Source organism: Epinephelus lanceolatus, chromosome 15, assembly GCF_041903045.1.
Source record: "Epinephelus lanceolatus isolate andai-2023 chromosome 15, ASM4190304v1, whole genome shotgun sequence".
Classification (NCBI taxonomy): Eukaryota; Metazoa; Chordata; class Actinopteri; order Perciformes; family Serranidae; genus Epinephelus; species Epinephelus lanceolatus.
In genome coordinates this window covers 38,727,361-38,751,569 of record NC_135748.1, presented here as the reverse complement: position 1 = coordinate 38,751,569, position 24,209 = coordinate 38,727,361, and the positions used below count along the sequence as shown (strand labels likewise).

At 45.1% G+C, this 24,209-nt stretch overlaps 3 protein-coding genes across 6 annotated transcripts; 2 read left to right on the top strand and 1 right to left on the bottom strand.

Annotated features, from left to right (window-relative positions):
* The first annotated feature begins 419 nt into the window (after positions 1-419).
* On the top strand, positions 420-7,345 carry znf839 (zinc finger protein 839). Of its 2 annotated transcripts, XM_033643139.2 has the most exons (11): positions 420-1,586; positions 2,126-2,209; positions 2,297-3,259; positions 3,736-3,873; positions 4,036-4,152; positions 4,273-4,365; positions 4,557-4,703; positions 4,817-4,921; positions 5,073-5,160; positions 5,254-5,362; positions 5,664-7,345. In XM_033643139.2, exons 1-11 carry the CDS (start codon positions 684-686, stop codon positions 6,370-6,372), a joined length of 3,456 nt encoding a protein of 1,151 aa, XP_033499030.2. In that variant the 5' UTR covers positions 420-683; the 3' UTR covers positions 6,373-7,345. The 2 variants fall into 2 exon arrangements, with proteins under 2 accessions (XP_033499030.2, XP_033499028.2); XM_033643137.2 differs by having other exon boundaries at positions 421-1,586; positions 2,126-3,259.
* Positions 7,346-7,741: 396 nt separating this feature from the next.
* On the bottom strand, positions 7,742-13,066 carry cinp (cyclin dependent kinase 2 interacting protein). Its single transcript, XM_033643360.2, has 5 exons — positions 12,947-13,066; positions 11,455-11,632; positions 11,221-11,368; positions 10,838-10,967; positions 7,742-9,665 (listed from the first exon to the last, which is right to left on the bottom strand). Exons 1-5 carry the CDS (start codon positions 12,951-12,953, stop codon positions 9,463-9,465), a joined length of 666 nt encoding a protein of 221 aa, XP_033499251.1. The 5' UTR covers positions 12,954-13,066; the 3' UTR covers positions 7,742-9,462.
* A 1,101-nt stretch (positions 13,067-14,167) lies between these two features.
* LOC117266800 (uncharacterized) lies at positions 14,168-24,132 on the top strand. Of its 3 annotated transcripts, none has more exons than XM_078175326.1 (5): positions 14,168-14,300; positions 16,263-16,924; positions 18,525-18,716; positions 18,927-19,137; positions 20,822-24,132. In XM_078175326.1, the coding sequence occupies exons 2-5, from the start codon at positions 16,270-16,272 to the stop codon at positions 21,054-21,056; spliced, it is 1,293 nt and encodes a 430-aa protein (XP_078031452.1). In that variant the 5' UTR covers positions 14,168-14,300; positions 16,263-16,269; the 3' UTR covers positions 21,057-24,132. The 3 variants fall into 3 exon arrangements, with proteins under 3 accessions (XP_078031452.1, XP_033498042.2, XP_078031453.1); XM_033642151.2 differs by lacking the exon at positions 14,168-14,300 and adding an exon at positions 16,058-16,150; XM_078175327.1 differs by lacking the exon at positions 14,168-14,300 and adding an exon at positions 16,074-16,136.
* The last annotated feature ends 77 nt before the right edge of the window (positions 24,133-24,209 follow it).

Genomic DNA, 24,209 nt, shown 5'->3' with positions numbered 1-24,209 from the left:
AAACAGAATATAAAAATGTTTTACAATAAAAAAGCATACAAAAATACAATGTAGTCCCCGTTAATGCACGGAGACAGATGTGATCCGTTTATTTCCGTGTTATAATCGTATATTGGCTTTCAAATAGTAAATTTTAAACATGAAATAATCGCTACATCCAGCACATGAATAAATCTATACTCGATGAAAATTGTTTTCGATTTAAATTTATGTCTTCAGTTATGATACTAATCTAACCGTTACACACATTTTTGTTTAAATCTTTTTTATTTTTGAATGTTTTATCTAAATGTGAATTTTGACAGAAATTAGTAGGTGCTTTCATTTAATAGAATATTTAGGACCAACATAAAATACGTAATTATAAAATAATTAACATTAAAATATTTTAATCATAAATCATGAGTCCGGTCCGGTGTTCCAGTCCGAGAGGTCCGCGCTCCCGCTGCTGCTGACGGCTAAGCTAGGCTAGTACAAAACTCCCCCAGCTAACCGTTACCTGCCCCCCGTTATCACCGCTCCCGTTAATGTTGCCCTTCATCCCAGCGGAGCGTTTTATTCACCGGCACACACTGATTTTATAACAAATTATATATTTGGTGTTATCGATCGACGACCAGGTTGATTTGGACCACCGACTGGCCCCCACTCTGAGCTAAGCTAACAGTTAGCTCTCAGCCAAAATGGCGAACAACGAGGATGACAGCGGTTCGACCAGAACAATAACAGCCACGGAGCCGCCGGGGGCCGCGGCTCAGCCCCCCGCTGCTCAGTGCACCCAGCCCGGTGACAGTTTACCGTCAGCTTTCGCTGCTCAGATCACCCAACCCGGGGAGAATGTAATTGCAGCGGGCGCCAACCAGAGTCAGCCCGGGGAGAGCTCACAGACAGGGTCCGGAGCTGAGACCAGTCAGTCCGGGGAGAGTTCACAGACAGAGTCCGGAGCTGAGGTCAGTCAGCCCGGGGAGAGTTTACAGACAGGGTCCGAGGCTCAGCTGGCGGACTTGTTGCAGAACTGCCCAGAAGAACAGAGCATCCTGGTGGGCACAGAGTTCACCGGGCTGGGCCCGGACCTGGTTAACACCACCATCATCTACGTGCAACCGGACGGCAGCCTGGTGGAGGGCTCCGGACTGACGGCCGAGGAGCAGCAGGCTCTGCTGGAGCAGCTCACCAAGCAGCAGATCGTCCAGGTCTCAGACACCGAGGCCGCCCAGCTGCTCCAGCAGAGCCAGCTGGTCAAAACCATCCCGGTCCACAACACAGCCCTGGACCCGAGCCAGCTGCAGCAGGTCATCAACCAGGTCACCAAGTCCCAGCAGCAGGTCCACGTCCAGGTCCCCCAGCAGAGTCTGAAACAGCAGGTCCAGGTGCCCCAGCAGGGTCTGAAGCAGCAGGTCCAAGTCCCCCAGCAGAACCTGAAGCAGCAGGTCCAAGTCCCCCAGCAGAACCTGAAGCAGCAGGTCCAGGTCCCCCAGCAGAACTTAAAGACCACAGCACAGAACAACGCCTCCCAGCAGCTGAAGAGTGTCGCCCAGCAGGTCGCCATGCAGACCGGAGGCTCGGTACAGGTGATCCAGAAGAAGGTGAGTCAGATGTGGAGCCTTTTATTAGACCAGTTTGGTTCATGTGGACTGTAGTGGATTCACCATGTCCAGATGGGTCCAGACTGAATCCCCTACCTTTTTCTGTTTGTGTGTCTGGACTGAACTCCACTCACCTCTCTGCTGCCCTGCTCCGTCATCAGAACAGGACAAAACTTATCCATCAATTTTCACTGAAGTGGTGGTTCCCAACCTGAGGTTGGGGACCCCACAAGAGTTCAGGAGATGACAGGAGACCTGCTGGATAGAATAAGAACTGAGATCAAACAGTAGACACACAGTATGTAATGATGATGGAAACACTGACTTCAATGCTGCTGATTCATTTCATTACTGATTATTAATCTGCATATTATTTAATCTCTTATTGTAAGATAATGCTAAAGTGTTTAGTAACTGTTCTGGAGCTTTCGGCTGAATCACATGATCTCTTTTGACCATGATATGTTCATCATGAAGCGTCTGTGTGTTTACAGGTTCCATCACTCCAAAGTTTTCATCTGTTCTTCTGTCCTTTTCAGTCGGAGCCCGTCAGGATCCAGATCCAGGTTCCCCCTAAACAGGAAGTGAAGTCTGCCCCCGCCCCCCAGCAGAAGACTGTAGCTGTCAGTCATCCGCAGGTGAAGCTGTCTTCCAATGGCAGTACCAGCAGTGCACAGATCATTCACATCCAGCCTATGCTTGGTCAACAGGGTCAGCAGTTCATCCTGCAGCAGAGCCCAGGGGACCCCCCCATCCAGTTGTTGCTGCCGAGCCCCACTCCCGTTGTCGGATCTCTGCTCCCATTGGTCCACAAGCTCACAGGACAGACGACATCAGCAAGCACTGTCTCCAGTGCGGGTCAGAAATCAGCAATATCACCCATTAGAGTCCAGATCCCCTCCATGCCCAAGACCGCCCACATCAGAGTCCAGACCCCTTCTGTCACCAAGACCTCGCCCACCCCTGCTGCTAAGACTGTTAGCGTCCCACTAATTAAACCCCCTGCAAACGGCACAACAACAGCCACAAATAAGAGTCCTGTTAAACCACCTGCAGTCGTCGCAGCGGTCCCAGTACAGACTGCTTCACCTGCTGCTGCCCGAACTGCCTCAGTGGCTCCAGCCCCTGTGACCCCGCTCCCTACAGCCGTGCCCCCAGTAGTGAAGGACAAAGAAAGGGAGAAAGAGAAGAAGGTAAAGAGGAGGGAGAAAAAGGCAGCGAAGGTCCAGACCAGATCCGGTCGAGTCTCCAGACCACCGAAGTATAAAGCCAAAGACTACAAGTTCATAAAGACAGAGGACCTGGCCGACAGCCACCAGTCTGACTCTGACGACTACTCTGACATGAGCGTAGAGGAGGAGGGGGAGGAGGGCGGGAGGAAGGATGGCGCAGCCCCTGGTGCTTCGCCCTCCCTCACCTACAGCCACAAGTCCCGGTCCCACCGCTGCCAGACTTGTGACAAGGCCTACATCGGTCCTGGTGGCCTAAATCGGCATTACAAACTGAACCCGACTCATGGAGAGCCCGATCCGCCCAGTAATGAACCACGCCCACTCAGAGACGATGACCAATCACAGGAGACAGCAACAGGAGGTGTTAGAGAGGAGGAGGAGGAGGAGGAGGAGGAGGAGGAGAAGAAAGAGGACAAACCTGCTGCCACGGCAACAAACAGAGTAAGAGACCGATTCACCACTCAGAGCTCAGATTACTGGGGAGGATGATATTTCTGTTTCCTGTGTGGTTAACCGACTGGTTAATTAGTCTGCTTATTACTAACCAGTTTATCGCTGTGTGGTTAAAAGACTAGTTAATAAGTTTGCTTTGTAACTAACCACTTTATAATTTGGTGGTTAACTGACTGGTTAAAGAGTCTGCTTTATTACTAACCAGTTCATTATGCTGTGGTTAACTGACTGGTTAATGAGTCTGCTGTATTACTAACCAGTTCATCGCTGAGTGCTTAACTGGCTAATTAGTCTGCTCTATGACTTGTCAGTTTGTGATTAACCGACTGGTTAATGAGCCTGCTTTACAACTAACCAGTTTATCACTGGTAACTGGCTATCAGATTATCAAATGAGTAGTTTACCCCTGTCTGTCTGACTAATCAATAAGCTAACTAGTTTACTTACCGTCTGCCTGTCTTCAGGTGGAGGGCGGTCCAGCAGCTGCTGTAGGACTTAGGGGCCTTCATCACAGAGGCCCCGGCCGGCCCCGAGGACGAGGACGAGGCAGAGGCAGGGGGCGTGGACGGGGACGGGGAAGATCACTGGGGCCGCCACCCAAGGTCAGTTCAGTTCATACTGGTTCAATTTTACTGAACAAATTTAACTACTTGCAGTCCAGCACATCACACATGTAGAGTCCATCGTAACCTCCACCTGCTGTTCTTCGTCATGACATTAACTCATGTAAATAATCATCTCATTTGTTTGGTTTATTCACTCAGGTGACGGTGGGCCTTGTCAGTAGGCGGGGCCGTCGCGGCAGACCTCCGAAGCTCTCCTCCGTCACCATGGTAACAGCGGAGCAACAGGTGGAGAGGAGACGAGACCGACTGCAGGAGGTGAGCAGGAGGAAGTGGAGACTTTCACAGTAAAGTTTTTCTTTTGAGACACGATGTAATGACCGTAATGAAGACAGACAGATGTGTCGTTGTGTTTCCATGACAACCATGTGTTGACAGCTGGTGGAGCAGTGCGAGGATGAGGAGCTGATGGACATTGTTCTTCCTCGTTTGACCAAAGTTTTGAGTCTTTGGGAGCTGCTCCTGGCAAAGGTACGCACAGTGTATGAACATATACATAAATACATTCTGTATGTGTGGACGTCCGTAGCTGCGGCCTGACCGTGACTCAGTCCTCTGGTCAGGTGGGCTGCCTCTGCTACTCTACTATTTACTTCTCAGGTGTTTTCCGTCTCTGGTATTACTGAGAAAATAATCTGTCTTGTGTCCTCTGGCTGTTTCAGGTGGAGGGTGGCGGTCCGGCTCGGACTCGGTTTCCAGACATTTACTGTGAGTTTGAGTCCCTTCAGGCGCAGGTGAGACAGGCTGCTCAGGAATACATTGTCAGCCCGCAAAGTGGAGCCATGCCCCTGGAGGTCCGGAACATCGAGGTGAGAAGTTCTACTGTGTTCTACTCTGGAGGTCAGAGACAATCTGCTGTGGGTTGTATGCAGCAGTGTACAGGCTGACAGGCCTCTGTGATGTACTGTACTGTGTGTTTCAGGTTGCCAGGTCTCTGGGGATCCTGGATGAACTGAACAGGATGAAAGTGGTTCCTGGAGCATCTCCCAGCTCCAGTCTGACTAATAAGAACGTCCGATACATGGAGGTAAACACACTGACAGCACAGTGAGGTTAAAGAGCAGGAGTACCTTTAAACATCAGAGACCAGGGGCTTGTCTTAGAAAGCAGGTTTAACAAACTCTGACATGGAAAACTAGAACAGCTGGTCAGTCACTTATATAAACTCTGTTTCCCAGAATTCCAAGATGTTGCCGCCTTCAAAGAGATTCAAGATGGAAAACAGCGTTCCAGTTCACCAGAATGGCATCGAGACGCCCAGAGCAGGTGCTGCATCTGCATCTGTACTACACCTTACTACATGTGTCCTGTTTGATGTGTGTGTTGATAAACATTTTGAACTGATTTCTTGTCTCCCAGTTGGGACAGCTGTGACCTCCAATCTGAAGCCCTGCTCAGTTTCTGTCTCTCCTCTGATGATTCCAGCTGCAAGCAAACAGCTGACCACCACTGCTGACTCCACCTCCAGGTGAGCTGGCCCCGCCCCTGTCCTCTGAGTGTAGTACAAAAGAACAGGTGATATCAAGGGATGCGTAGTTAAAGCTGTTAGCTGTCAGTCAGACACTGAAATACGCTGATGCCACATTGACCGTGTCAGGAAGTGCACCAGGCTAAAGCCAATTTTTGTAGTAACCAACCAGTGAAAATACAACTCCCTGGTCTGTCATGTGATGCCACTGGGCGTGTGTAGTATAAGTATCACACCTGGACCAGGTGTACAGAGCTGATCTGATCTACTTAGGTCTGAATGTGTTTCTCTGGTCCCTCAGCTCCTCTGGCTCCACCTCTGCTAAGATGCCCTCCACTCAGGCTCCACCAGCTGTCACGCCCACGCCCATGGAGGTGAGCCCAGGTGAGGACCAGTCGATGGGGCCTTTAAAAACCGACGCCCAGGTGGAGCTTCCGAAGACGGTCGCCCAGTTGACACCTCTGAAAACCGACACCCAGGTGGAGCCACTGAAGTCTGACGCCCAGGTAGAGCTTCTGTCGGCCAGCCAGGACCAGGTCCTGAGCACCAGTGACATCACAGCCCAGATGAAGGTGCTGGAGAAAGTTCTGGATTCAAGCTCCAAAACCACCGTAGATTCAGAGACACCTGAGTCCAGCTCCACCCAGACCCCTGAGTCCAGCTCCACCCAGACCCCTGAGTCCAACTCCGCCCAGACCCCTGAGTCCAGCTCCACCCAGACACCTGAGTCCAGTTCAGTCCAGACTCCGGCTTCCTCTTCGCTCCAGCAGAAAGAGTTAGGCTCAGCGGATCCCTGCGAGCCCAAAGAGCTCCAGGAGGGTCAGGAAATTTACATCCAGACCGAGGGGCTGACAGTCCAGCTGGCAGAGCCTGGTTTAGACCGGATTGTGATTGTGAATGGTCCAGACGGGACCACCATGCACATCCAGACCCCAGAGGGTGTCCCCCTGGAGGCAGTTCAGGCCCTGCTGGGCATCGAGGCTTCCGATGGAGCCAAAGCTCCTCAGTGAACCCTGAACAGAACCTTATCACATCACACTGACAGTGTACAGATTAGAACTGTGAGGGGGCTCTAACAGATCTTCAGACTGCTGGTTTGTGGTTTCAGGTGTGTCAGTTGAACTGTTCCGTTAATGTCACACCTGGATCGTTTCAGTTGGACTCGTTCTACCTTCAGACCAAACACAAGTTGAAGATCTTCCAAAAGACACCAGAAGTTTTTCTCCGAGATCGTCCAAACTCTGTTCAGCTGCCGTCTGTAGTCGACTTTCTCATTATCTAGTTCTCTTGATAAATTTTATTTTGTGGTGCTCATGTCTAAAATACAAAGACCGTTACATTGAGAGAAATATATCAAACACTATCTGATGAACAGGAAAGAACACATTCAACTCATCGACAGTGAACTGTCTGATTCCTACAGATAACCTGATCGATAAATCCTGACCTCAGGCCAACAGATTTAACATCTAAATATGAGCAACGTTATTTTATCAAGATGATGAGATAATTGGTTTGTGACTACGTAGTATTCTCTCTGGGCTCCTATACTCTCAGTTCAGCTCGGTCTTCGATTGGTTCGTTCAGTTCCCACCTGTGATGATGTCAGCAGTGGCTGTTTTTTAAGGAATCTGGAGAGATTGTAAATTTGTAAACTTGTTTTTTCTTTTTCAGTGTTTCCATATTTGAACTTGTTCATTTCAGAATAGAAAGTGATTAGTTTGCTGTTTATATGTAGATAAATATGAAAACAAAGTTTAAAAAAAAAGTTGCACTATTTTATTACTTTTTATAAACCTTCACAGCGAAAACATTTTCCAAACGTAAACTAAACGTTTGTACTCGTTTGGAGAATGGATATGAGGACGGACTGAAAACAGTTTGGAGGAAAATAAACTTTGCTCATTTGTCATGTTGGTCGTTCGAGTGCTGAATGAATTAAACGCATTTCATGTTCCTCCAATAAACTGATGTGAACTCTGAGCTCTGTTTCATGATTTCACAGACGACTCCTTGCGTCAGATTTCTAACAGTCTTCAGTTGTTTTGTTTTTTTGTTTGTTCCTGCAGATTAAAAAAAACTCTGAATGTGTCACACACAGAATATCTGTACAATTAACAGTTTCAAGGTGGACACCCAAGATTAGTGTCACCAATTCAGATTCTGACCAAATGTCTCTCTTTCTAAAGGCCTTTACTGAGTCCGTTTTTTCAAATGAGTTTTTCTAATCCGTCATCCGAAAAACCGATTCCAATGCGTTTTATTGTTCTACTATTGTGCGCCCCGTTCTTCTGTCTTGTCTCACACCGCCACATTTTCTTCACTGATTCTTGGTCAAACAACTCTAAAGGCTTTAATGGATGCAAAAAACACAGAAAATTGAACCTGTTCCTAATTTTAATAAGAGACTAAAGTTTTGGACTAATAATGTGAGATTGTTATTTATTTTTAGCCATGAGACAGTTTTCAATGAAAAAACAAACTAAGTGTGCAAAGGCCTTCATCGGTTCAATCTTGAATCCAAGTGGACGTTTGTGCCAAATTTGAAGAAATTTAATCAAGGGTTTTTTAGATATCACATTCACGAGAATGAGATGAATGCAAGGTCACAGTGACCCTGACCTTTGATCACCAAATTCTAATCAGTTCCATGCTGAGTCCATGTGAACGTTTTCTCTAAACAATTCAAGGCATTTTTGACATATTGCCCTTACAAGAATGAGACAGATGAGGTCACAGTGACTTTGACCTTTGAATTGATGTATGACCACCAACATATCAGTTAATTCATCATTGAATCCAAGTGGATGTTCGTGCCAAAGCTGAGGAAATTTCCCGAAGGCATTTCTGAGATAGCACATTTACAGGAATGGGACAGACATGCGTACAGTTAGATGGAAGGACAACCTGAAGACATACTCAGTACGTTTACATGCACAGTTTAATTCCACTTTTAATCGGAATGAAAGGCCATTCCGATTAAAAGTGGTCATGTAAACGGTCATTCCGATTGAAAAACGGTCATTCCGACTGAAACTTAAATCCGATTAAAGGGGGTGGTTTATTCCATTCGTCATTCCGAATGAAAGAATTTTGTGTGCATGTATACACTCATTCCTCTTTAAGTTCATTCCGGTCTTTCTGCGCATGCTCGTTTCCTTGCCCTTCTGGCGCGATGACGTATATAGCGCGCATAGCAACGGGCTGCATAGCAGCCACAGCACGGTCTTCTATCTCCCTTCTTTGACCTTCTACCTCCCTTCTCCTCCTCAACAGACGAAGCATTATCAGAACAAGGTTGTTGTCGTACTGCTGCTTCAAGAATATAAGCAAAACACGCCCGAAAAAGGCACTAAGAACGGCGTCGTCAAGCATCTTGTTATCCGGAGCGAGGACTACAGTGTTTTTTTCCGGTAAACGTAAACACATAACATCCGCCCTGCCCCCTATCCAATCAGAAACCTTCCCTGCCCCAAACCTTGCGCAGACCTGAATACAGGCGATTAAACTGATCTCTGTGTAAACCCTCATTCGGAATGAATATTTCCCATGTAAACTACCTGGAAAGACTTTAATTCCGAATGATTTCATTCAGATTTATTTCATTCCAAATGAGAAGCCATCATGTAACCGTAGCCAATGTCTCCAATCCGGCCTCGGCTGTCGCCAGAGAGGAGCTGCATTGTGGGACTTTATGAATTACGTACATGTTACCTCCCATTGCTTTTGCATTACTTTGCATTAGGCTTTGTATTCCATCACTACATGTTCTTTATTAATTTGCATTCGACATATCCTGGAAATACTTCTAGGTTGCTCTGCGTCCTCTTTGTAAGGATATTTTGAACTCTCACAGAGATATATTTGTATTTCCACTTCAGTGTATATTACAACAGTACTAGTGTTACTGTTTGTAACTGAAGACAAAGTCAGGCCTCAGAGACCTGAGCTGCTCAGGAACAGACCTGAAGAGCACTGACAGACGCTCTGCTCATATGTCCAACATCATCCATCATGTTACAGTCCATCAGCGGATCCTGAGTTCACCTGCAGCCTCAGGAAGTACAGCCAACTTCTGCTCGTGTTTCAGTCTGATGACATCAGAGGGGGCGGTGCCCAGTCTCCAGAAGCAGAGCCTCCAGGGTCAGTCTGGCCTGGGGGGGGATGAAGGGCTGGTGCAGCCAGCAGGACAGATAGACCATGCAGAGGTCAGAGGTCGCAGTGTGGGCGAGTTCCTGCAGGATTGTCTGCTTCAACTTCAGCTCCTGACTGAAGGAGTCCAACAGGACACGAGACGACTCGTCTGAAACAGGAAGACAAGAAAATCAGACACCAGAGCACTCGTCAGAAACGTGAAAACAGAAACAGACACGGGACAACTCGTCTGAAACATGAAGACAGAAACATCAGACACAAGATGACTCGTCTGAAACATGAAGACAGAAACAGACACGAGACAACTCGTCTGAAACATGAAGACAGAAACATCAGACACAAGATGACTCGTCTGACACATGAAGACAGAAACATCAGACACAAGACGACTTGTCTGAAACATGAAGACAGAAACATCAGACACAAGACAACTCGTCTGACACATGAAGACAGAAACATCAGACACAAGATGACTCGTCTGAAACATGAAGACAGAAACATCAGACACAAGACTACTTGTCTGAAACATGAAGACAGAAACATCAGACACAAGATGACTCGTCTGAAACATGAAGACAGAAACATCAGACACAAGACGACTTGTCTGAAACATGAAGACAGAAACATCAGACACAAGATGACTCGTCTGAAACATGAAGACAGAAACATCAGACACAAGACGACTTGTCTGAAACATGAAGACAGAAACATCAGACACAAGACAACTCGTCTGACACATGAAAGCAGAAACAGACACGAGACGACTCGTCTGAAACATGAAGACAGAAACATCAGACACAAGACGACTTGTCTCAAACATGAAGACAGAAACATCAGACACAAGATGACTCGTCTGAAACATGAAGACAGAAACATCAGACACAAGACGACTTGTCTGAAACATGAAGACAGAAACATCAGACACAAGACGACTTGTCTGAAACATGAAGACAGAAACATCAGACACAAGATGACTCGTCTGAAACATGAAGACAGAAACATCAGACACAAGACGACTTGTCTGAAACATGAAGACAGAAACATCAGACACAAGATGACTCGTCTGAAACATGAAGACAGAAACATCAGACACAAGACAACTCGTCTGACACATGAAAGCAGAAACAGACACGAGACGACTCGTCTGAAACATGAAGACAGAAACAGACATGAGACGACTCGTCTGAAGCATGAAGACAGAAACATCTGACACCAGACGACTCGTCTGAAACGTGACATCTGCTGATGTCACCTGGTCATAGTGAGCCGGTGACTCTGCTGACATCACACAGGTGAACTGAAGTGAAGAGATGAACTCACTGAAGTCTTTGGTGTTCCAGCTGTGAAACAGAGGAAGTTTTCTTCCTTCAAGTCCGAACTGAAACTCCTCCAGATCCTGAACACCTTGCTGTGATGTCATCAGACGCTCCATCTTTGTCACCACGATGGCCTGACAGGAAGAACACAGACACTGATTAACATGGACGATAAAGAAGAAAAAAAAAAACAGGAAAAACTGATGTAATACGACCACTATCAAATGTCAGGTTTGTCTGTTCTGAGGAGGAGAAGAGGACCCACTCCCTATTTAGATATAAACAGCTAACAAAGACAAAGTGATTCTTATTTTCAGGTAATTATAAACATATTAAAACACTTTTATGAGTATTATAAATCATTTCTGTCTATAAATAAAGCATCACCATTTTGTCAATGATGTCCTGCAGCTTGCAGCATTCGTCCTGCAGCTCTGTAGCTCCTCCTGTCTGCTGCAACGAAGCTGATGAAGCTGATGAAGATGATGAAGCTGATGAGGACTCGTCCACCAGCAGCAGCTGATCGCTCTGAGAACTGAAGGAGAGAAAAGTGTTTAAACTACCTCCACTTTATAAATATAAACTAAACTAATATGACTTATTAAACCTACTTAAACTCACTGTGTCAGTCTGATGTCGACGATGTTTCCTGCCACCTTGAATCCTTCGTCGTTGAGTTTTTCCCACCTCAGCATCAGGTTGTGCCAGTCAGCTGCGTTGTCTTTGATTTTCCGGGCACTTCCTGTGACAGCAGAGCACTTCCTGTTTGCTGGGGTCACTGGTATGTCACCTGACTGGCCTGGAAGGCAGGACGGGAGACACACAGACATGAACATCATGTTTTCTCGTCATGACAAATGATTTGAAAGTTTAAACTCAGTCTGATGTTGGAGAAGTTAGAGGACAGATCAGTGTTTGAGTTTAATTAATCTGTGAAACAAAGAAATCAGCATTTAGAGTGTTTATGAAATGACATGAATCTTTCCAGAATTTATGACTAAATTCAAATCTTATTTCAGGCATCTAACCAAAAACCCACTGACTCTGAGACGAGGGAACCGGGAGTGTCAAAATGCTAACTCATTTCTTTTTAGGACTCCATCATGGCACATGCTACATTACAAAATCTGTAGTGACCAACTCTTGCAAAAATGTTGGTCTTGACTTTCCGGACTTCTCCACCTTGAATAATGTATTTAAGATGAACTGGTTACAGCAGCAACTGTGTGATGTCATCATGTCAATATGGACCAAAATCTCTGAGGAATGTTTCCAGCACCTTGTTGAATCTGTGACACCAAGAATTAAAGAGGGGTCCAACCCGGTACTAGCAAGGTGTACCTAATAAAGTGGCCAGTGAGTGTATGAAGTTTTCCTCCTCTGAGCAGTATGGTTTTCTTGTCTTCTTCTCTTCTGCCATTTTTTCCTCTATCTAACTATGAGACAACTTTGTGAGATGATAACAAGCAAACAAACAGTGCAACCGTGTAAGTACCTCAGCTAAGGGGAAATTAAGCCTTAAGTGTCATACTTAAGGAATAAGGTGTTTTGTGCAACTGGTCCCATGTCACACATGAATATATGACAGTTTTAATGGCACTATATTATTTAGAGTGTCTTTGGTTTCACAAATCATTCGTCTTATCACCGAGGAGTCTGGAGCATCTCCTCCAGTTTCTGCATCCCTTTATGTGATTTATATATCTTCTGACGTCACTAGAACTTCATCTGACCCAGAGGACGAAACCAATCATATTGATCATGTATATGACATGAAATAAGTCAATCAGATCTCAATACAATATTAATTTATAATCCTACAGAGCTGTGAAGATGAAGAAGATGTGCAGATAGACAACAGAGAGAAGAGCCTGTTGAAGTCTGTTGATGCTGCTTATTATGGGCTGTCGTTTCAGGTCCAGGACGAGTGTGTGTGTGTGTGTGTGTGTGTGTGTGTGTGTTGTGTTCATATCATATACATCAGCTGATCAGCTGACTGACACGGAGCCTCGTGCAGCTTTCATCTTCAGCTACAGATATAAACCTACAGGTGTATTGATCCGTTACAGAGCTGTGGATCGATGATGTGATCAGTCTGCAGATATTCACTCACCTTCCATCTGATCAACAAATCCTCGCGTGGAGCATCAAGTTCACACTTTCTTCTTCTTCCTGCTGCTCTTCTTCTTCTGTGGTGGCTCTCCTCCTCACCTCAGAAGCGAGTCAGCGCCCCCTGCTGACCGGTCACCTCCTCTTCCTCATGATTTAGGGACTGTTCTTTACTCTCACTGTACTTACTGTGCTTCCTCTCCTGCTCTGAGGACATTTATCACAAGTTGGTGACACGTTTAGATATATGTTGTGTATTTTGCCTTGGAGTAGTGGAGGCTGTGTAGTGTTTTAAATTGTATTAGTGTCTGGTTTTGTTTGAGCATTTGTGTATTTGTTCGAGACTTTCTTCCCAAATGTCATCTGGTATTTGATTTGTCTTTTTCCCAACTGGCTTTGTAACTTTCAGAAGATGGAGAGACTAGTGATAGCAGGGTGTCATATAGGTAGGAGATGGAGCTATCTCAGTTTGGTGACGTTTTGAGACAGCTGTCTGTTGATTGTCTCCAAATTTAAAATCCTATTAGGTGTTTTCAATCTCTGATCTGTAAGTGCCTGAAAAAATGTGTTTGGAGGATTGAATTTATTTTGCAGCTGTGCAAAGGTGCTGCTCCTGCTGCTTCTTCACATTTTCCCCAGACATTTGTCCATGTCTCTGTGCTCCTTCTGGTTCTCTCTGTACTCTGACTTTTCCTTCAGGAGCTCCTGGTTTTTGCTGAGGCATTCTGACTTTGCTAATCAGGCTGAGTCCACCTCAGATGTTTACTTAAGCAGCACCTGTGAGTTCTGCACATGGCACACCTGACACGTGTCAAGTGGACCGCACCATTTCACAATACCTGCGGGGGGGTTGAGTATCAGATGGCATGCTGAAATGTGTTCTCATTATAAAATTACATTTACTTATCATGTAACTACAAATAACCTGTATCATCAGTGATGTAAGTCAGTTTGTTGTACTTGATCCGATTTAAGGGTCAACCATAGACCTTTCTATGGGCCCTCCTTTGACCTATGGCTGGGGTCATCTGTCCCCTTTGACCCCCTCTGACAGCGGGCCTCCTCTTACCTCAGAAACAACTTGAGCTCAGTGCTTCAACAAGAACTCTTAACCCTTTCATACACAGTGGTCACTGCAGTCGGCAGCTATTTAAAAGCCATTTCCTTGTGTATCCATGGGGTTTTGATGCTACAGTTGCATTTAATTCACTATAGTGGACCCTAGTGCGTCATGCCACACACTGCCACCCACTGGCCAGGTGTTGTCAGTGCAGCACAAAGCTCTCAAAACCAAGATGGCCGACGTACTGCAAGAGATGTTGTGCAGCTCGCCGATCCTTCTATAATAGGAGACCCAGGTGGGTAAAAAAACAACAACTAAGGAGCAATACTGTTGCTAAATTTTCAAAGTATTAATTTTATGTTGTGAGGAAATTACAATTAATCATCTGTCCACAAACTGGACATCATGCATCGCTGGCTATATTTCAGCTACAGTTAATACCATTACTGCAACTTTGTTCTTCTTGAAAATACTTAATTTGCAGTGACTTTCTTGGCTGTAAATCAGTTGATTAGGTTATTAGAATGTAATGTACAGTTTTTGTAACAGAAACTTTATTTTGACAGTGGGGAGAAAAAATGAACTTCAGGCATTTGAATTGAGATAAAAAAGCCTTTATTTCAAAACATGGCTGCTTACATTAAAACACTGACCGTTTTCAACCCAAAGGTCAAGGTCAAGCAAACATTTTATAAGCTCGGTAGGAGGTGTCACCCAATCTTGATTAATAAGTGAGCAGAGGTGAGTGAGAAGCCATTTTGAAAGTGGCACGCCTTTACAGGTGTTTAAAAACATCCTGTACTATAATGAATAGGCCCAGGAGGGAGAAATAGAAAAAGAGGGGAGTCAGGAGCAAAGTTCAGCGCCTTTGCATGGTACAGTACATGAACATATTAAAATATAGGGACACACTAGTTTAACAACATTAAAAAAATTTTTTTTTATAGTTTCACATGATATATATCATTTTTTAAATTGGTTAATATTTCTTCAGTTCAAAAGTTAAATGTCCACCTGAGTGAACATGTGGAAAAAACAGTAATTTGTAGTAATTTATTTTTTCATGCCTAAAGAGAAATAAAACACTCATGAAAAAAAACTTGACTGAGGTCTTAATAATAATACTAATAATAATATAATAATAATAAACTTTATCTATAAAATACAGTGACAAAGTGCTGTACAATAAAACTAACACAATTAAAACACAAGGAGAATAAAACAAATAAAATAAATAAAATGTCATCCAGTAAAAGATCAAATAAGGAAGGCCAAAACTAAAATCAAGATAATAAACAGGAAATAACACACTAAACAGACAGCACACTTACGTTTTTAGGAGAGACTTAAACGAAGCCAGTGACTCAGACAGCCTGATGTCCTCGGGCAGGTCGTTCCAGAGCCTCGGGGCCCTGGTGGCAAAAGCTGTGTCCCCTTTGGTCCTCAGTCTGGACTCTGGGACAAGCAGAAGACCTCTGCCCAAGGATCTCAGACTACGCAGAGGTTCATAAGGGACTAACAGGTCTGAAATGTAATCTGGAGCCATGAAGAGCCTTAAAAATTATTAATAAGATTTTAAAGTTGATCCTTAAACAAACAGGGAGCCAGTGTAAAGAGGCTAAAACTGGAGTGATGCATGAAAGGGTTAATTTGGTGGTATGTTGAGCTCAGTGCTTTGACAGTGTTGTGTTCTGTAATACCTCCGCTGTTGTATCAGTGACAGATGATTGCTGCCTGTTTATTCCCTGACAGGCTGAGGGTCATTCATTAAACTGCCATTGTGTAATTTACTGACAGTGACGTCAGAACACAGATGGAGACGATTTATTGTGAAGAGTTCTCACTCTGTTTCATATTTCAGTCACAGTTTATTTGACGTCATCGTGCGTGTGTCATGTTCTCATGCGGTTTATGTTTGTGTTTTATGTTAACACACACAGACACAGAGTGATAAAGTGTGTTTGTGCTGCAGCATCTTGAACATGAATCCTGAGCTCAGCAGAAACAGACAGAGTGAGACCTCTCACTGTCACACACACACTCTCTGCTCACTGACGCAGCAGGAAGCAGCAGCAGAAGAAGAGACGAGGAGAGAGTCACAGTTCCTCTGGTCCACGATCACACGGCAGCAGTAATCTATAACCTGTAATCAGTAATCTGTTAGTGTGTTGTTGGTGTGATGATGTCACCGCTGCAGGTGTTCAGACATCAGTGATAATCAATAACTGATAGAGTCATACTTCTGTATCTGTGACAGGTTGTCGATGATGTCGGTGCTGCAGCTTCCTGCCGAGCTGTGGCTGCAGGTGTTCAGCTTCCTGTCCTGGAGAGACAAACTGAGCGTGCGCTGCACCTGCTCACACTTCAAACACCTGCTGGATAAGTCCCGCCCCCTGTGGCGAGGCTTCACCGTGGTACTGCGACAGTTCTCCAGATACAACCGGCCGTTCTGGCGCAGCCTGGCTCAGAGGCATGTGGACAGCGTATCTGTGCGTTCAGGTAAGAGGAAACACCTGAAGCAACTTGCCACCTGGCTTCCTGCTCTCGAGGCGTTGCGGTTGGACGACTGGCAGGAAGGCAGCGTCGATGACCTGAAACTGTTCCACCGGCTGCAGCGGCTGTCCGTCACTTCCTGTTCCATGCCGTTGAAGAGCGTCGACTTCCTGCTTCCTCTCAGTCATCACCTGTTGCAGCTCAGACTGTGTAATGTGCAGCTCACCTGTAACGCCTCTCACCTGTTGACCTCCATCAGTCAGCTGACTCGTCTCACCTTGCTGCAGCTTCACCATGACGGCAGTCTGAGAGTCCCAAAGCCCAGCGGCGTCCTGACTCACCTGACCGAGCTCAAACACCTGTCCTGGACCATGATCACATACAAGACGCTGTCACATGACTTCTTCAGCCCCGCCCACCTCACAGGTAAAACACACACACACACAAACACACACAGACACACACAACATAAACACACGCACAGGTAAACACAAACACAAGCACACAAACAAACAAACATACGCACAGGTAAACAAACACAGACATAAACACACACACACACACACACAAGTAAACACACACAGACATACACACAGGTAAACGCAAACACACAGGGAAACACACACACAGAGGTAAACAGACACAAACACGGGCACACAAACTTACACATAGGTAAGCAAACACACACATAGGTAAACACACAAACACATGCAGGTAAACAGACACACAAACACAGGCACACAGGTAGATACACACAGGTGACCACATACACACACACACACACACACACACACACACACACACAGGTAAATGCACACACAAACGAACATACATTCAGGTAAACACACACATAGGTAAGTACACACACACACACACACAAGTAAACACACCTGTAGGATCACAGGGTGCAGTTCGTAAATCCGATCTGATGCTCGACACTAAAATCAGAGCGTTCTATTTCTTTCTATTTCATTAAGTTTGACTTTTACGTTGCCTGGCATTCTGCTGCTCTGCCTATGGTGGCCCTGAAGGCCAAAACAGAAATCACAGTGACATTTGGTGAGACTGAAGCCAGGACAGGTGGGAACGTAATGGACAGTGATTCCTGGTTGTTGACTGGATGCTGTCTGCATCATGCCGCAGATGGCGTGATGGAGGATCGCCTGTACGTCAGTACTGAGATATCTCTGTGTAAAAGGAGCTCAGGTTGTTGAAGGTGTGTGAACACTGAGAGGAGACAAAGCCAGGTGCGTTCACTTCCAGAGACCCTTTTAGGGCCGACGTCTCAGTGACGTTGTTTTATTACCTGGAGGTGCAGCTGCCTCTCCCCCACAGGGCTGTAGGCTACATAGGAGTCTTAAAATGTGTTTGTCTTGCTGTGTTATTTGGAGCCAGATTAGAAGGAGTCATGGCTCAAAACCAGCCGCCACTGCCCGTCAACAAAAACAAAGATGGTTAAATGTGATAAGACCAAAGGACTGGACGGAGGCCATCATCAAAAATGCTCACATGTGCAGCGCACACTTCATATCAGGTTAGGGAAAAAGTATTTCCTGTTGTAGGGATGAATAACATTATGTGTATTAAGGGTTATCATGTCCACCTCATCAGAAACTGGGGAGGGATTAAGAGGAATATTGGATTTCTTCATAACGCTAACTTTTTAGCACATGGCACATGACCTGACATGGTGCGTTGGTAAATTCAGTCTGACGCTCTACACTAAAATGAGAGCCCTGTTGGTGGAAGAAACGGAGCGTTATATTTCTACATGAATTAACCAACGGTTAAGAACAGTTGTGTCAGAGTGCGCTCCGACACTCAGAATGAGTATTTCTGAACGCACTACTTGCATCATCTTCCTCCACTGTCGAAAACAAGCCAACAGAACTTGCTACCTAATGACTGTGGAGAACTGTTTTGCCTCCAGCTAAGCCCCGCCCACCAAAACACAGTTAATGGTCTGTAATATGTAACATATGAGATATCAAATGTCGACGGGTATGTTGTGTCTGTCTTTCATCAGGTGGTGGCGCTCTGCAGCTGTCTGACCTCCAACTGTTAAACTATGACGCAGTGGTGACGCAGGAAGTTCTGCAGCCTTTGTCCCGCCTCCGCAGCCTGTCAATCTTCCACCTGTATTCCGTACCGGGACCCACCTGTCACCTGCAAACATGGCTGACGTCACTGCCACAGCTCCGCAGCCTCAGCGTGCACGGTGAGTCCCAATTTTACTTCCTGTCAGACTGTCACTGAGGATTTGATTAAAGAAGACGAACGATAGAATGTGGAGGGAAAACAACACATCTGTCTCATCAACTTTATTTTTCTCTCACTTCAGCTGCTTTCACCTGCAACATGTCAGCTTTCTGCTTAAATCTCTTCAACAAAGTGATGTCATGATGACCTCACTCTGTCTGTCCAATAGGAGGCCATCCTCTAGCGGCGTATGCTGACTTCCTGCCATCCTCCCTCCTCAGTCTGACTCTCTGTGTGGATCTGCAGCCTGAAGACCTGCAGGTGGTCTCACAGAGAGCGCCTCACCTGGAACACCTGCACCTGGAGCCCTGGAGCTCCTCCGCCAGTGTGATCAGACTCCTCCCACAGCTGTTCCCTCAACTGAGGACGCTCCGAATCAGGTGAGTCACTGACACATCATGACGTCTGACCTGAAAAACGTTTTCAGAGAATGTGTCCAACTGTGACGACTGGACAGCTCTGTCTTTGAGAAATTACCTCTGAAATCTGAATCCTGTTGGAAGCAGCTTAAAACGAAGAGACCCCCAATAACCAATAATCAAGGGCTGCTAAGAAGTCCCTTCTTCATGCTGCCTTTGAATTTTTACATAAAACCAAACAACGCCGGCATCATGCAGCTCCAGTGTGTGATTTTAGACAACATGCCGGCATTGCGGAACCAAAAAAGGGCGTGTTGGGTGTGATATGTAACGCAACAACAATCATTTACCGTGTCTGTTATCTGGCGGCAGATCTCGTCCTCTGCTCTGAGGGTGAAAACTCCCAGACCTCTTTGTTTTCCCAATTTGAGTACATTTGTGGCCGCTGTTTTTCTCTGACTTAGGTGCTAACTGCTATCAGCTACTTTTTAAATCTCCCATGGTGGGTTGTACATATAACATGTCACCAAAGCGTCACACCTGTGCCACCCATGAGCCCAAGGAGCAGAGAACATAAAGCTTTCTTTCCAAGCTCAGTCCGAGTACGAGGAACAAACAACAAAACCAAGTCTTGAGATCTCATACTGTAGCTACAGTCAGATCTCTGTTTAAAGTACAAATATACGAAGGGAGTTCACCCAGCACAGCTTGTTAAATGAACAAATGCCAGTGACTCAGCCTGCGAAATGTCAGAAATAGCTGACCAGCCCTGGAATAAACTGTATAGATATCAGTTAGGGCTTTACGATTTGTATCACATCTCAGTGCACTTTGATATGCAGTATCTAACATGCAATAATGTGCAGATGCATTCATGTACAACAAACCACCATAATCCAGCACTAATAAAAAACAGTAAGCAGTAGCAGCAATCAGTGTTTCTCTGGCCTCAAGGAGACACAGGACTTGTTTCTGAAATAAAATTGGTAGTGATCAGGAAGTGTTCAGACTAACTGAAGTTCAGTCCAAATTGGCGGGAAGTTGATTTTTTTGAGAAACTGAGTTAAAATGTTAAATTTGATTGAAATGAAAGTGTGTTGTCGAGCTTTGATCAGGCCCGACCTGAGCCTGAACCAAAGCAGCCCAATTAAAAACCTTAATTTTCATTGTAGAAAACAAAAAAAAAGGAAAGAAAAAAACATTTATTACAAGCTCTTCCTTCTGTTATATCAAGAGTATGTCATCGGTTCTGCGTCTCATCGCCAACAGGTTCAGCAAAGTGGGCTGCACCTCTTGGTGCGTCTCTGTCTTCAGGGGTGCACATTAATAATCCTGCAGGACTGTAACATGCTCACGTTTAACCCAAACAATGTGTCATGTGACTGCAGTTGGTTCAGATCCAGGTGGGAACACATTCTCACCACAAACCAACCGCACCAGAGTTCCTTTGTAACCGGACTCAAGAAGGTCTTGGTCCAGTTGTTTTGGTGTACACCTGTGTGTGATTGCTGTGTACACACCTGCCCAAACGAACCGCACTGAGGGGGCAAATGAACTTGATTGATTGATTGAACCGAACCAAACAGGGCAGGAGTGAAAATACTAAATGACAAAAACTGACCGAAAACAAAAAGGCTGCTCGCATCCATGTTTTGGTTTCCATAGAAACCTGCTGTTTGTTGAGTTTCCTGTTTTAATGTTTCAGACATCATCACCTGTCAGACAGTGACTTCCTGCGTCTGCAGCAGCTTCAACATCTCAACACTCTGGAGATTTTGGATTCGTACTACAGACCTGACCCGTCCGACCCGAGTTGGGTCGTCTACGAGCCGAGCTCCCGTCTGCTGCAGCTGATCTCTGACCTTCAGAAACTGACCAACCACCGAGTCCAAGTCATCACCAGCTCACACAGAGACACGCTCTCCTGCCACTGTGTCTGACCAATCAGAAACTGTTTGCCCTGCTGTGAGGGCGGGGTCAGTTCTCAGGAGAGCACTGAAACACAGATCCAAAGATTTTATCAAACATGTTATCAAATGTTTGTCAGTGTGAAGTTTATAAATATTTAAATTATATTATTGAACTAAATGTGCCAGCTGCATCACTGCTGCATTATGGGTAAAGTTTCTCAGTATTAGCATATGAATGTTTGCAGGTGAAGGGACTTCTGTAATTTACAGGGACTGTTCATTACTTACGAGAGGGGAGAGGTGGTGCAAAAAGGAGGAGGCATATCAAATCATTTTTTAAGCACTTGTTTTTTATTTTGGCTTAGGGGAGGGGCACACGAATTTAAATGTTTTATTTTGTCTTTATTTTACTGCAGATTTTTAAAGAAAAAGTGCCTTTGAAGGCTTTAAAAATCACTAAATTACACAATTTATCAGTCAGAAACTGTATAAACAGAAGTTATCCTTGGATTTTCAAATTTTAGATGGTCCTTGAATGTATTTTATGGGATGAGCGCTTACGTCTGAAAAAAAAGCATAACCACATTTGAGCTTAAAATAGTGATATTTAATCAAAATCACTTTATTTTACATCTGATTTAAAATTTGTCTGAAAACCGAGACTTTTTTCAACTCCAGTATTTCGTCTTTTTACTTTTCAATTCTTCAGGAAGGGTGAAAATAAATAGTGATGTTTAGTCAAATTCACTTATTCTTAATGTCTTAATTAAAATTAGGCCAAAAATAAACTGTTTGTACAAATAAACCAGCATACACAACAAGTGAACAAGACAAGACAAGACAAGTGAAAAACTAGGCTTTTTTCGACTTCAGGATTTTGTCTTCAAGATTTAACTTTCAAACACTGAAACGTAATTTTTAAAAATCTAATAACTAATTCATGGTGGAGAGAGGGTTGTGCATTTTCTGCCAGTCACTCAGGGAGGCTCAAGGAAAAATATTTGTAGCTTTAGGCCAAGCAAAGCACTCCAGACGTCCCTCTCTCCAGCACACTTTCCAGCTCCTCCTGAGGGAGGTTCCCAGGCCAGATGAGATATGTAATCCCTCCAGTGTGTTCTGGGTCTACCCCGGGGCCTCCTACCAGTGGGACGTGCCCGAACAGCCCTAACAGGAGGCGCCCAGGAGGATCATAATCAGATGCCCGAACCACCTCAACTGACCCCTTTCGAAGTGAAGGAGCAGCAGCTCTACTCCGAGCTCCCTCCAGATGTCCAAGCTCCTCACCCTATCTCTAAGGCTGAGCCCAGACACCCCACGGTCACTAACCAGAGCTCACGACCATAGGTGAGGGTTGGGACGTGGATGGACCAGTAAATAGAAAGTTTTGCCTTCTGGCTCAGCTCCCTCTTCACCATGACGGTACAGCGCAGTGCCCACATCACTGCAGATGCTGCCAAATCACTGATCCATCTCACACTCCATTCTACCCTCACTCATGAATCGGACTCCGAGATACTTACTCCTTTGCTTGGGGCAGTAACTCCGTCCCCAGCCACCCCCCTCCTCTGATAAATAAAGAACAATCCCTTATTAGTCTTAGTCTGCCAAATCCAAAGAAATAAAGCACACTGGACACTGGTTTATTGTTAACCCAGTACAAGTCCACCCGTTCGCCTCTCAGTGGCTTGTTGAGACATTTTGTTTTGTTAAAGAGTCACTACATAAAATGACATCACTTCATAATTTTATCCTTTTCAACATTTGCATGAGTTATGGCCAAAAATCTGTTTTGTGACACCACAGTGGCCTCCGCTGAGTGCAAGTGGATGTTTGTGCCAAATTTGAAGAAATTCCTTGAAGGCGTTCTTAAAATACCAAGTTCACAAGAATGAGACGCATGTATGTACAGACCAGCAACCCAAAAACATGCCTCTGGCCTAGGTGGTTGCCGGTGCAGTCATTACAAGGATTTATTGATGTCTTTTTAGTGGATCATAACACATCAGCTATTATTAATCTGCAGACACTACAGTTCAAAATGAGAGCAAACTTCTCTATGAATGTCAGCTTTTGAGTCATGATGAAGGCCAACGTGTGTCTGCAACAGATGTTAAGACTTCTTGTTTTAGCCGAGCTGAATTCTGGACAGCTGACGGCCCCTAGCAGCCAGTTAAGAGGAGTGAGGGGTCAGCAGTCAGTAGCCCTTCCATCACAGAACCAAACAACAGCAGCATCATGCTGCTCCAGTGTGTGATTCTCGGCAGCAACACAACATCACCCTCTAGTGTGACATATTACATACGTATCAGCAGCACTTTACAATCACGTCAGTAACAATCATGAACTGTCTGTTATATGGCAGCTGATTTTGTCCTCTGCTCAGAGGCTAAGGAGCTCCTGGACCTCATTGTTTTCCCAATTTAAAACATTTTCAGCCATCGTTCTTCTTCAAGTTAGCTGCTAACTGCTATTTTTTAAGTCCCCTGTGGTGGGTCCCGAACATTACACGTCATCAAAACATCACACCCATGACCCTGTGCTGCCGACTGTCCCGTTTATACAGACATCGTGTCGGCACTGTTGCTACCTCCGATACCAGCTTAAAGGCGAGACAACTTTGTCACCCCATTTCACATAGTACATTTTATACTGAACAACGCAGCAGCATAATGGTGTGAAGTAATAAGGTTATACAGCAAAGGTTTTTGTCAATCACCAATACCACAAGGTCCATGAACATGCACTTGTTAACGTTTTTATTAGTGTTTTGCTGTGAGGTTATTTAATCAGCACTGTTCTGTCAGTGTTTATGCTGATGACACCATAACTACTAATCGACTGAGCCTTCAGGTTATGCAGGATTTATACCTCAGTGTCAAATCGACGCCGTACCTACGGCATAGGCTTTGCTTTGACTTAGAGCCTACACCATAGCCTGACGTGCACCTCCCCAGAAATGTATCTACAGGTTGCAATGACACAGACCTCCTGTCTGTTTCTGTAAGCTGACACCATTTCCCTCAGTGGAAACAAAGCTTTTATTTACTTTAATTTCACAGATAAACAATAAATTGTGAAGACAATAAAGCCTCCACAAAAATTTTAAGTCGTGTGTGATTTATCCTGGCTTTCACAAGAGTGAAAAAACTAGGGTTTTTCATATGAGCAGAGGAAATCTCTGCT